We start from the raw sequence: 13,338 nt of genomic DNA, 5'->3' as shown, positions 1-13,338 counted from the left end.
TAATATTTCAGAACTCTCTTCAAGACACGGGTTAGACTTTGAGGGCAATAACAGCCTGTATCAACAAATGCTGAGGAGAGGAATATCGTGTAAACTATTGGAGAGTGTGGGACTCCCATCTCATCAAAGGCTATTATGTTACAGATAGTCACTGAGCCGGTCAATCTCTATTGTTGTGCTACTTTGTAAGGAGAGCAGCGGTGAGCGAAAGAAGCGGTTTTGAGGTCGGCATTGTTATTCGGATTGTTGACTAGTCAATTATTCAACACAGATCTACAAATGGCTATTTCCTTTGTGAAATCTGATTTTATCATCTAGTTTCTTGACCAAGTTTAAAGGGACGGTGGCTGCCAAGTCGGGTCTGAAAGAAGTGATATCGAGGAGAATCTGCATGGTTCTCTTGGAAGATGCACGCATCAATGCGGAAACGGCAGAGCTATGCTATGCAGTCGTCAACTTTTCTCTCTAGGTTTGAAAAACAACTTTTTAATATAGCATTTGAAAAACGTAATTCAAATAGTCATACCTAAACCACTCATATCCAATTGAATTGTCTACCCTTTATTGGCCTTCCCTACCTTTTCATATGCATGACCCCTCACATCTTAAATGTTAATGTCAACATTAGGATTATTAACAATTCCATAAGTAGACATATTAAAGCCTAATCATCACCATGTATCTGTAAATAATGCCATACAGTGCACTCTTAAAAATAAAGGTGCAAGTTGGAACCAAATAAGGTTCTTGAGAGCGATGCCATAATGGAACCATTTTAGGGTCTCTGAAGAACCATAAATGTGATGGTTCGTTAAAGAATCATACGAAAATCCAAAACCAGAAATGTTTTGGCCCTCCAGGACCAGAATTGAATAGCCCTGCTGTAGGGTTTTAAGCCTTATTTGCATATTTCCCAGGGTGCCTTTTGAGTGAATGGTAGTTACCAGTACCATCCATGACTGTTTGCTAGTGACAGAGATATGGTTGTTGCATTCATTCATTTTAAGTCCTGTGGGCTTCACCAAGTGAGATCCTAACTGAATGTGTTGTTATTCATTTTATTCTTTAAGGGTCTGATTCTGATCAGCAATAAGCACACGTAAATTAAACCTAATTCCCCTTTTATGCACTTTTCTCTATGGGTATTCTGACCTTGAACTTAAGCATGAGGATAGCATGGTATTCACCCGCTATTTGTTCGGGATGGAAATCAAATAAATTAAGGTCTGGTTGAGGTTTGTCTACAGATACACCATATTCTGACCTTGACTTAATTCACTAATAATTCCACCACCTTTAAGCGCAAGGAAACCATGAATAAGGTTTAGCGAATCTACCGGTTCCAAGTGGAAAAAGCATCTACTTTATTTTTTCCAAAAGAAATAACACAATTCTCCATAATTTAGAACTTGACTGTCTTAATGTATTAATGATAGGCTACCCCGACTTTCTCTGTTTCCTACTTATATCATGTTAAATATTAGCCACTATCAGTATCAGCCATCAGTAGGCCTAATAACCACACATATCCAACTGCCAATGTACTGTTAGTCTCCTTCAGTTGGTATAGCCTACATTATCATTTAATTTAATTACATTGTTTAGTTTACCTTCATTTGCTTCCTTTGTAAAAGCCGTCACAGCCGTGTGGTTGTTGCTGAGGATCATTATTAACAGTTGATAATATAAAAAAAGACATGTAGGCTAATTAAATCGTTATGGAGCTGAGATCCAAGCCTTAAGCCTTAACAGTTTTAACCCGACGCATGGCGCAATATTTGACCGTGTCATCGCGCAGTTCCATGGTTAGTGGAGGCAATAGATGAGGGTATTGCCTACTATTGTAACCTATTCGCCCTATTATAATTCTATGAAAACTAATCTTCCAACATTACCATGGGTTGAAGAACTGAATGTGGCAAATTTCTGAATGAATAAAACCACCCTTTCCATTCCCATGTGCTTAAATGCTTCCCTAAACCTAAATAATCAGAGTATTTTTTGAGTTTTTTTAAAATCTACCAATTGGTGATGAAGCAGATATTGAATATGGATACTTGGCTTTCTTTCATTGATGCCTAATATTCTGAACCCGTTCTCTCGATATATTCAAGTCTGTCGATAAAATTCTAACTTAAAAGTACACCGTATTTAAAGGGATGACTTAAGACAAATGTACTGAAAACTCTACTGTATAAAAACTCCACGAGAAAATCTGTTGGCCGGCAAGTGGAAAGGTTTTCTGTGGTTTAATTCAATTTATTCAGTGTGCAAGGTACCCACACCTTCAGAGGGCATTACGCGACTGAATAAGGTAAGGTTGAATACCAAATACTGTGACGTGCGTAGGAAAGGCGTGTGTAAGAAAGCCGGAATCGGGTCCTAAGACAATAAAATGCATATTTCAAATTTATTTTGAGGACATAGTTTGACCCTAATACAATGGCCTAAAACTCATTGTTTACAGGCCACATCAGGCCTGCAAGTTACGTTATGCTGGCTTGCAAAATGATTTGAATTGTAATTCGTATTGGCATCCAGCCATAGTGGGGATATCCAACATTTTTGAATTTTTATTCACCCGCAACCTGCATTCAGAATGTTTGCCAGGTTGGAAAGACTAAGATATGAGACTACCTTAAACATCTAACTGGAACAACCATTTCAGTAACGGGTGCAATAAGAGTAAAAGACTGGAATAGTTTAGAAAAATGTATGAAACAAGTTATTGAAACAAACAATTCTTAGAGTCAACCTGCAATAGAGCATGCTGGGAAATATAGATAATGATGGGTGTGGTTTTGGTTAAACTCTGGTGTCAACAACCAGAGTTGAACCAAAACCACACCAGTCATTGTCATACTTCCCTGGGGTTCTTTTACAACACTGAGTGTTAATTTAACTCCTGAATCAACACTATAAATGTTACACTGAAAAATCAACACAAGTTGACAATGGCCAATTTTCTGGGTGAAATGAAAGGGACACATCTGCAGGCTTCCATACATTTCAAGAACCTTTTAGAATTATGAAATATCGTAGATGCCATGTCAAGAACCCCACACTTCACAAATGTTATTTTTTGGGGCAAGAGTTCTCCAAGGAACCTTAAGAGCTGAGGAATAACCATTTAAGAACCTTTCTTTTTTTATGTGTATTATCATACATTTTATCTAATCAAGGTATAGTTCCCCTTTTGTGCATGCTGCAAGTAAGTGCTCAAATGCCCATTACCAGGCGTTTCCTTTCCTTCTGTGGGATTGACAGGGTCAGTCCCCATGAGTGAATGTGTCACATTAGTCTGAATTATAGCCCACAGAAAGGTGATACTATGCCCTGCCAAGTGCAGCTGCTGCCTCTCCTCTCTTAGCTCCACTCAGGAGTACTGACCTTATGAAACCAGCGTGTAGGAGGAGCATGTTCTGTCGGGATTTGAAAGAGACAAATCGGATGAGATTAGAGTTGATTCTCCAGGCCGTGCCAGGATTGGGAAAGGGAAGAGGTCCTCTCGGCTACAGGATCAGGGCAGGCACTCGTTTGTCACCCCAACCACTGCTGATGCTCCATATACTCTGTCTCTGGCTAGAAGATCTGTCCATGCAGTGTGCACAGAGGCTCCCATAATCAGACTTCCAACACAGGCAGCTGAGTGGAAGCTACGGCCAAATGGGTTCTGCTAGGGAATGTGTGGAGCCAGCAGTGGATCTCTCAACTGCATGTGTCTTGTTTAATGACCAAATAAAGACAGTAAACTTGAGAGAGATGACATCAGCGTTGTTGCTTTGTTCTTTTGTTGGCCTTGTTAATGTTGGGGCCAGGAGGAACAGCTGGGATTCAAAAATGCCAGAAGATGGTCTGGTGTGTAAAGCCTAATATCTTACAGCAGAGAAAGCCTTTGCAGACCTACTGTTTAAGACTGTAGAGAAGAGATGCCACCCAACCCTGTGCATATACTGTGTATCCACCCTCCCTCCCTCGGGACTCTGTCTTTGAACACAAATCTCTCCTTTCCAACAACCTGACTCTGCCTGTTGAGGTCCCTACTCTTTCAACGCTGTCTCTGAACTATACATACTTTGTTTAACCAACAAAAACATATTAGGGACCTAATGCACCCTACAGAGAGCAAAGCTGTGCACCTAGCTTAAGGGTTATTATTGATGTCAATGCAAAAGTTCAAAGGCCTTCCATTTAAAGTCTGAGCACATAATCCTTTTAACTTTAATAATGAGCTTATTTGTCCTCCTAACACACAACAGGCATGGGTCCATATTGATCTTATTTTGTCCTCCTTATACACAATAGGCATGGGTCCAGAGACATGGAATCATCTCTGCTGAAGCCCAAGTTCCACCTGGACCTGTGGGTCAGTTTCACCATCCAGAACTGGCTGCTGGACTTCGGGAGGCCCATTGTCATGGTGAGTGAAATCAAAATCAAAAGTATTATTGACTTGAATGGCAATGTCCGGTCTAGTGATTCTATTTACGTGGTAGACGACCCGACAGACCACAACTCAATTGGTTGTCGGAGGTTGTGCAGTAGCACTTTCATAACATGGCCTATTTCATCTTAAACGTCCAGACTGGTTCTAAAACAGTATGTGGTCACAATGAGTGGTTTATGGTAACTTTGACACAAGAAGTAACTACAGGTACCTAGTATCAAATGTCAAGTAGTGGTGCTTTTTTCAACAACACCCAAGAAACCACAGTAATTATTAGGTCATTATAACAATTACCATGTCATTTCTGAGTATATTCAATGCTTATTACATGTCCCTGTGGTGTATAGTTTTCCCCTCCTCTAACTGATAAACTGTATATCTTCAGATCATCCTCCCTCTAGAGTGGTTCCCCCTGAACAGACCCAGTGCTGGGGACTACTTCCACATGGCTTACAACATCATCACACCCTTCCTGCTTCTCAAGGTAACCAATCATGGCGCACAGAGACAGGGTGGTGTTTATTAGACACACCATAGCGATACGTTTCAAAACTGATACGAAAAGAAGGAAGTGTTTCTTGTTGGACAAGTCCGGGTAGTGCATTCCTATTCTAGTTAGTTTTCTTCCTCTTGGTGCCTAATGAACACGAGCCACGACAACCCAGTTGAATGCTACATGATGAGGGCACGCTGCTGTCCCTCCAACATTGGTTTCTCATCAGGCACTCTGGCAGTTTATAAGGGACACTTTGAAGGCATTGACATTAACTTGCTAAAGCAGATGCCAGCTCCACTCAGTCAGGCCAGTAACGGGAAGGTCAGACAGTCATTTACTCGTTTAATGGAACATCACGCTCTCTGTAGCCAATATGAGTAAGACCTTTAAACAGGTCAACATTCACAAGGCCGCAGGGCCAGACGGATTACTAGGACGTGTACTCGGAGCATGCGCTGACCAACTGGTAAGGTAAGTGTCTTCACTGACATTTTCAAACTTTCCCTGACTGAGTCTGTAATACCTACATGTTTCAAGCACCATATTCCCTGTGCCCAAGAACGCTAAAGTGACTTCCCTAAATGACTACCGACCCGTAGCACTCATGTCTGTAGAAATGAAGTGCTTTGAAAGGCTGGTCATGGCTCACATCAACACCCTCATCTGAGAAACCCTAGACCCACCCAAATTTGCATACCGCCCCAACAGATCCACACATGACACAATCTCTATTGCACTCCACATGGCCCTTTCCCACCTGGACAAAAGGAACACCTACGCGAGAATGCTGTTCATTGACTACAGTTCAGCATTCAACACCATAGTGCCCTATGGGCCCTATGGGCTCTGGGACTAAACACCTCCCTCCACAACTGTATCCTGGACTTCCTGACGGGCCACCCCCAGGTGGTAAGGGTAGGCAACAACACATCTGCCATGCTGATTCTCAACAAGGGCCACCTCAGTGATGCATGCTCAGTCCTGTACTCTCTGTTTACCCATGACTGTGTGGCCAAGAATGACTCCAACACCATCATTAAGTTTGCCGACGACACAACAGTGGTAGGCCTGATCGCCGACAATGATGAGACAGCCTATAGCCTGTACAGCCTATAACCTGTCAGTGTGGTGCCAGATCAACAACCTCTCCCTCAACGTGATCAAGACAAAGGAGCTGATCGTGGACTATAGGAAAAGAAGGGCCGAGCACGCCCCCCTTCACATCAACGGGGCTGTAGTGGACCGGGTCAAGAGCTGGTGTCCACATCACCAGCAAACTATTATGGTCCAAACACACCAAGACAGTCATGAAGAGGGCAAGACAACGCCTATTCCCCCTCAGGAGGACAAGACACCTATTCCCCCTCAGAAGATTTGGCATGGGTCCTCAGATCCTCAAAAAGTTCTACAGCTGCACAGTCGATAGCACCCTGACTGGTTGCATCAACACCTGGTATGGCAATCGCTCGGCATCCGACTGCAAGGCGCTACAAAGTGTGGTGCGAACGACCCAGTTCATCACTGGGGCCAAGCTTCCTGCCATCCAGAACCTCTATACCTGGCGGTGTCAGAGGAAGGCCCTAAAAATTGTCAAAGACTCCAGCCACCCCAGTCATAGACTATTCTCTCTACTACCACACGGCAAGCGGTACTGGAGTGCCAAGTCTGGGACCAAAAATCTCCTGAATAGCTTCTAACCCCAAGCCATAAAACTGCTGAACACTTAATCAAATGGCTTCTCTGACTTTTTACATTGACACCCTTTTTTGTAACGCTGCTGCTACTCGCTGTTTATTATCTATGCATAGTCACTTTACCCCTACCTACATTACATGTATATACCTCAATTAACCCGTTGACTTGGTACCGGTACCCCCTGTATATAGCCTCGTTATTGTTATTTTATTGTGTTTAGTTTATAAAGCAAATATTTTCTTACTCTGTATTGATGGTTAAAGGCTTGTAAAGTAAGGATTTCAGCACGAGACAAATACAATTTGATTTGTCTTGTCTCAGATGAAACCCATTCACACGTTGGACTGAGGGAGCTGAAAGATCATAGCTGTCAAGTTGAACAGAGAACATAACCTTTATGTCCCTGCTGGCCTGCCATCTCCCACTAACCCCCTTTTGAAATTGTCTCCAGAAGGAATTTCACTGCCCAATTCTCTCCCATCCCTCTCTAGCTGATCGAGCGTAGCCCCAAGACCCTGCCCCACTCCGCCGTGTACCTGTGCATCATCACCTTTGTGATGGGCGCCAGCATCCACCTGGTGGGTGACTCCATTAACCATCGCCTCCTGTTGAGTGGCTACCAGCTCCACTTGTCTGTCAGAGAGAACCCCATCATCAAGAACCTCCAGCCTGCCTCTCTGGTAATCCACCATGACACCCTCTATACCTCTCTCATACTCAGGAGCACTTGTCTTGACCAGCGGGCAAGCTGGTTTTAATTACACCTATACAACCAGTTTAAGGCTTATGTGGAATGATTATGTAATTTCAATCAGTTTTTCCAGGATGTGATTACAAGGTTGTAACAAAGTCATTTCATCCAGTTTTGACGTAAACCACTGTGTCCTCCTCACCCTTACCCCACACAATAACAAACCATTATCTGCCTACTACATTGTGCATAGTCAATAACACTGTGAAAGCTGAATGTAAAAGCTGTGAAAGTCAAGGACTGCCATACTCCGCTGAATACTGTGATATTGCTATATTGCTATACTGATACTGTGTGTAACTTTTTACATTGTTTTTGCTTATTGGATAGGCTTCTTTTTGTATAAAGACCAAATATGAAATTGTAGTACTCATTAGCATGATTTGATTGGATTATATTTAGGTAATTGCAGACATTCTATACCTCTACTGTCCTCTTTTCCCCACAGATAGATTCATTTGAGCTACTTTACTATTATGATGAAAAGCTTGGCCATTCTATGTGGTAAGGAACACGTTTGCTCGAAACTACACTACCGTTCAAAAGTTTGGGGTCACTTAGAAATGTCCTTGTTTTTGAAAGAAAAGCACATTCTGTCCATTAAAATAACATCAAATTGATCAGAAATACAGTGTAGACATTGTTAATGTTGTAAATGACTATTGTAGCTGGAAACGGCAGATTTTTTTATGGAATATCTAAATAGGCGTACAGAGGCCCATTATCAGCAACCATCACTCCTGTGTTCCAATGGCACGTTGTGTTAGCTAATCCAAGTTTATCATTTTAAAAGGCTAATTGATCATTAGAAAACCCTTTTGAAATTGTTAGCACAGCTGAAAACTGTTGTCCTAATTAAAGAAGCAATACAACTGGCCTTCTTTAGACTAGTTGAGTATCTGGAATATCAGCATTTGTCGGTTCGATTACAGGCTCAAAATGGCTGGAAACAAAGAACTTTCTTCTGAAACTCGTCAGTCTATTCTTGTTCTATTCCATGCGAGAAATTGCCAAGAAACTGAAGATCTTGTACAACGCTATGTACTACTCCCTTCACAGAACAGCGCAAACTGTCTCTAATCAGAATAGAAAGAGGAGTGAGAGGCCCCGGTGCACAACTGAGCAAGAGGACAAGTACATTAGAGTGTCGAGTTTGAGAAACAGACACCTCACAAGTCCTCAACTGGCAGCTTCATTAAATAGTACCCGCAAAACACAAGTCTCAACGTCAACAGTGAAGAGGTGACTCCGGGATGCTGGTCTTATTCCTTAAGAAATCAGCCATTTCCAGCTACAATAGTAATTTACAACCTTAACAATGTCTACACTGTATTTCTGATCAATTTGATGTTATTGTAATGGACAAAGAATGTGCTTTTCTTTCAAATACAAGGACATTTCTAAGTGACCCCAAACTTTTGAACAGTAGTGTATCTTTACTGTACTGTACTGTACTGAATGACTGAATCAGATGAAAAAAAGTAATTTCCCCTTGCCCATAGCTATACATAAATGTATACCATTCAAACTGTGAATGTCATATGAGATTACATCAACGTGAAGACTGTCATAGATACATTGACATGATGTGCAGTGTTTGCAGCTTACCAGCATTTTAATCACTTTCAATTGTTTAATCTTCCCTGGGAAAAACACAATTGAACATGATTGAAAATGTGCCTTTTTTCCTTCTCTTCCACAGGTATGTTCCCTTCTTCCTCATCCTCTTCCTCTACTTCACTGGTTGCTTCACACACATCAAGGAGGAGAAGAGGATGCCGCTCGCTGCTTGGTTTCTTCTCGCTCCCAGCGCCGTCTACTATTGGTCAGCCTCTTTAGTGTCACATCATACCATCACAGCCTGTAATGCTAGAATGTTTGTTTTGTTTCTGTCCGAATCCACTGTGATTGAACACAATGACTTAGCCCTGGGCAAAGGGCAGGACACGTCAGTGTATTGTGCGTATGTGTGTTTTGAGGGAGGGAGTGAGCGAAGGAACGAAGGATGCACTGTACGTTCTGATTCCAATGGACTCTTGTCCATTATTCACCACAGCAAAACTGACTCCCTGAGACTTGCCCTCTATCTGTAGAGTTCTTCATGGGCTGCGTTCACAAGGTCACACAGGTTTACAGAGTTACAGTATTTACCTTCAGAGGTCTCCTTAATGCTACTAAAATGTAACATGCTGGAAGAGTTATCAGGTCAAATTAAAAGCACTGAAAGTTTTTAGGCAACATTTTGAATTCCTTTTTATCCTTCATTTCAACTGTATGGGATGGTTTCGCAGTCACAGATCATGCCTAGTCCTCGACTAAAAAGCAAGCTCAGTGGATAATCTCTATTGAAAGTTATTTTTAGTGCAAGGCTTAATATGTGTTGGGGAAACCTCCCCTATGTGAGAATATGAAATGTAGGAGTTGACAGGAAATGATTTCATCCATTGTTTTCAAAGTGGTTTGATACTTTGGGTCCATTTCAATGAACAAGGCAAAGAGAAAGTATGGCCCAATCCCAAATCGACCTGTAGACTTGTGGAGATCTGAGAGGATTTGACTGGTTTAAGCAATATAATAATAGATCCGCCTTGTACTCTGATAAGATAGGTGGAAGTGTCCCCATGCTTATATCAATTAAATACTCTCAGATCTCTACAAGTGCATTGATCTTAGGGTATAGGTGTCAATTGAGACAGATACCAAAAAAGGCAGCAGCATAAGACCTCCATTTCCCTCAACTGTTCTGCATAGGTACCATGACTGCGTCATGTTCAAGGCGCCAAACGGATGAAAACTGTAACAGGGAGGGACTTAAGTAACCCAATTTTTGTTTTCCATTACATGCACTAAATGAACACAGCTCTACTCTGTACAGGTACCTGATCACAGAGGGACAGATCTTCATCCTCTTCATCTTCACCTTCTTCGCCATGACGGCCACAGTGATGCACCAGAAACGTAAAGGCTTTGTCCCCGATAGCAATGGGCTCTTCCTGCTCTACAGGTATAATAATAATAATAATAATAATAATAATACTGTTTCCTAGATTGTTTGTTCCTTTAAGAATATTTGGGGTGGTTTCGTGGACACAGATTAAGCCTACTCCTAGGCTAAAAACCATGGACTAGGACTAGGATTAATCTGTGTCTGGGAAACCACCCCTTTATTTAAAGTGAATTGAGACCTGAGCAAAATGCATTTTAAAATAAACTTGACTTGACAGTTTCTCCATCGCCCTGGGTCTGGTCAGCGTCTGGGTGGCTTGTCTCTGGAGCGACCAGGTCCTCCGCAAGAAATACCGCGGGGTCATCTACATACCGGAGCCTTGGGCCTTCTACACTCTGCACATCAGAGACAAGGGGGCATCAGCTTGAGCAAGGCGAATTGCAGAATCGGTAATCTTGATCACATAATGAGTAGCTACTTTGGATGCAGGTGCACAGCAGAGACAATCAGCGTGTTGGATGGAATCAGTTTGAGCAAGCGAGGCACAGAATCACTCATCTTGATCACCCATAATATAATGAGTAGCTATCTGGGATGCGAGGTGATTTGTAGATTCTTCCCATTCCGACTGCAATGCAGTCGATCTCCAACACGCACAATCACTAGCTGCTCAAATGACTCACTCTAGTCATGTGTGCTGGGAGGAAAAGAAAGAGGGATAGAGCACGAGTTTACCTACTATGCAACAAAAATACAAAAGTAAGAGATGTTGAAAGGTACTGTACTCTTGGGACTGTGTCAAGAACTTGAATTATCTTTTTTTTTTTTTCTTTTTACGGTTTAAGTTACCTAAGATAAATGAACTTGATTGCGTATGCAGATACAGATATGCAATTCCTCCATTGCTTATTTGTACAGAGAAGTGATGTGGTGTAATCAATGCAAGCCCTGTTGATTGTGTCATACGTCTCAGAACAGTGGAAAGAGATGAGCCAGCACCATCTGGCAACACTGAATGGAGACTGGAGAAACTGAATGTATGATTCTCCTGGGATTCCTGCAGAGATGCTTTTTTGATCACACACACTCACCAGGGTTGGGGTCAATTCCATTTTGGGGTCAATGCCCTTTCCAGTCAATTCAGGAATAACACTGATTTTCCTTGTTGAAAAGCTATGGAATAGAATTGACCCAAACTCTGTCACTCACTCTATGCCCTTTATCAGGATTGAAAAGATCATTATAGTTTTATCAATGTTCAGAAGCAGATTTTATGTAGTTCCTTGGATGATATGAAGTCATCTTAGCTTTTATTATGATGTGCACCACCAACACTGTGAGGAAATTTTAGCTGACAATGTTTTATTATGGATTGACTAATATAAAATGTTTACCTTGATCTTTTCCACCTTGTTTCATACTGTGTGCTTGTACAATGTAAAGGTACACTCAGCTAAATGACAGCACCAGAGTTGAGCGAGATGCAATACTTTGCTCTCACAGTCACACACAGTATCTGCGCACGTGCACGGGTTCAGTTCACACTGTTCACAGTGTGGAAGCCTGGGCACCAAAACAGCCGAAGTTGAGCCTCATCGCTTTTAGTTGTTTGCAGAAATTGACCCACTATGCTGTTTAATTTCTGCATCTACATCATATCACTGAGTCTACCTTTATTAGAGGAAAATATTGCCTAATTATTTTCCTATATTCCAATGTATATATTCTATACTGTCCTTGTCCAAACTGTTCTTGTAGCCTATATAAAGCCATAAATATTGAATTATGTTTAGTTTGTGTTGTATGCTCACTCACACAAGTACAGATTGTAAGGTCTGAAATGTCCCAATGCGGCAACCTCAAACTGTTAGACATAGCTGTTATTATAACCTGGGTGGTTTGAGCCCTGAATGCTGATTGGCTGACAGCTGTGTTATATCAGAACGTATACCACGGGTATGACAAAACATGTATGTTTACTGCTCTAACTACATTGGTAACCAGTCTATAATAGCAATAAGGCAACTCGGGGGTTTGTGGTATATGGCTAATATACCACGGCTAAGGGCTGTATCCAGGCACTCTGCGTTGCGCTTAAGAACAGCCCTTAGCCGCGGTATATTGGCCATATACCACACCCCCTCGGGCCTTATTGTTTAATTATAGCCCAACGGCCGCAAGATGGCGGTACTGTATTATTCCTTTTACGTTGTTTGTCATCTTATCTCCAAATTGAATGTGCACAGACGACAATACACTCATTTCCCCCATGAACCGGCTCGTAAATAAAGCATCCACCATTCAGGCTACAATGGCATCAGTTTCCTCCTTAAATCAATTTAATGGCTCGTCTATGGAAAGAAACAGAAAATATGCATACTGTCTTAATAGAACACAATTTTCCACCACTATGCTAGAGTGGCTAATGCTACAACGGGATGTTGCTTACCACATTCAGCCAATCATGTTGAAGCAGTCTGTTTTCACCCCTGGTCTGTTTAAAAAATAAAGGTGGTGCTTACTAGTCAGAAGTTGGATCAAAGATAAACATTTATATGGATCTTATTAATGTTTTTTTTTATCTACAATTATATTAAATTAGAAATTGATTTTAACATCTTTGTCCGTATTTGAAAAGACAATCAAGTCCTCCTTCAGAACACATTCAGCAAACTGGGAAAAGAAATTGATGGGCATTTCAGTTTTCCCCAACAAAATTGTTACACTTAAGATTCTAATTCGCAAGTATACAACGACACAGCTAAAATATAATTTGACAGTTCTGTTTTGCCTTTTAGTCAGTATACTTTCAGTAGGTTAATTGTACATTACTTATACTCTCATACTTACTTTCAAGGCAAAGACCCCACAAGAAGTAACATCTAATTGGCATGGGTGAGGAAGGTACCACAGTGGTTTGCGAAAGTATTCACCCCCCTTGGCATTTTTCCTATTTTGTTGCCTTACAACCTGGAATTAAAATAGATTTTTGGGGGGTTTGT

General features: G+C 41.5%; 1 protein-coding gene across 1 annotated transcript; it reads left to right on the top strand.

Annotated features, from left to right (window-relative positions):
- Positions 1-407: 407 nt before the first annotated feature.
- Positions 408-12,091, top strand: cln6b (CLN6 transmembrane ER protein b). The gene is made up of 8 exons (XM_071415580.1): positions 408-469; positions 4,306-4,420; positions 4,833-4,931; positions 7,130-7,318; positions 7,838-7,893; positions 9,092-9,214; positions 10,265-10,393; positions 10,614-12,091. Exons 1-8 carry the CDS (start codon positions 408-410, stop codon positions 10,762-10,764), a joined length of 924 nt encoding a protein of 307 aa, XP_071271681.1. The 3' UTR covers positions 10,765-12,091.
- Positions 12,092-13,338: the final 1,247 nt, after the last annotated feature.

This window comes from Salvelinus alpinus, chromosome 9, assembly GCF_045679555.1.
Source record: "Salvelinus alpinus chromosome 9, SLU_Salpinus.1, whole genome shotgun sequence".
NCBI lineage: Eukaryota > Metazoa > Chordata > Actinopteri > Salmoniformes > Salmonidae > Salvelinus > Salvelinus alpinus.
The sequence above is the reverse complement of the archived record's forward strand: the minus strand, read 5'-3'. Positions and strand labels throughout refer to the sequence as shown.

What these genes read in the sequence shown, in the direction of transcription:
- cln6b (XM_071415580.1), top strand. Translation starts at nt 408, where the DNA reads ATGCACGCATCAATGCGGAAACGGCAGAGCTATGCTATGCAGTCGTCA. An exon ending in ACCTCCAGCCTGCCTCTCTG is followed by an intron (nt 7,319 to 7,837) that starts GTAATCCACCAT and finishes TTTTCCCCACAG; the next exon opens with ATAGATTCATTTGAGCTACT. An exon ending in CCCAGCGCCGTCTACTATTG is followed by an intron (nt 9,215 to 10,264) that starts GTCAGCCTCTTT and finishes TACTCTGTACAG; the next exon opens with GTACCTGATCACAGAGGGAC.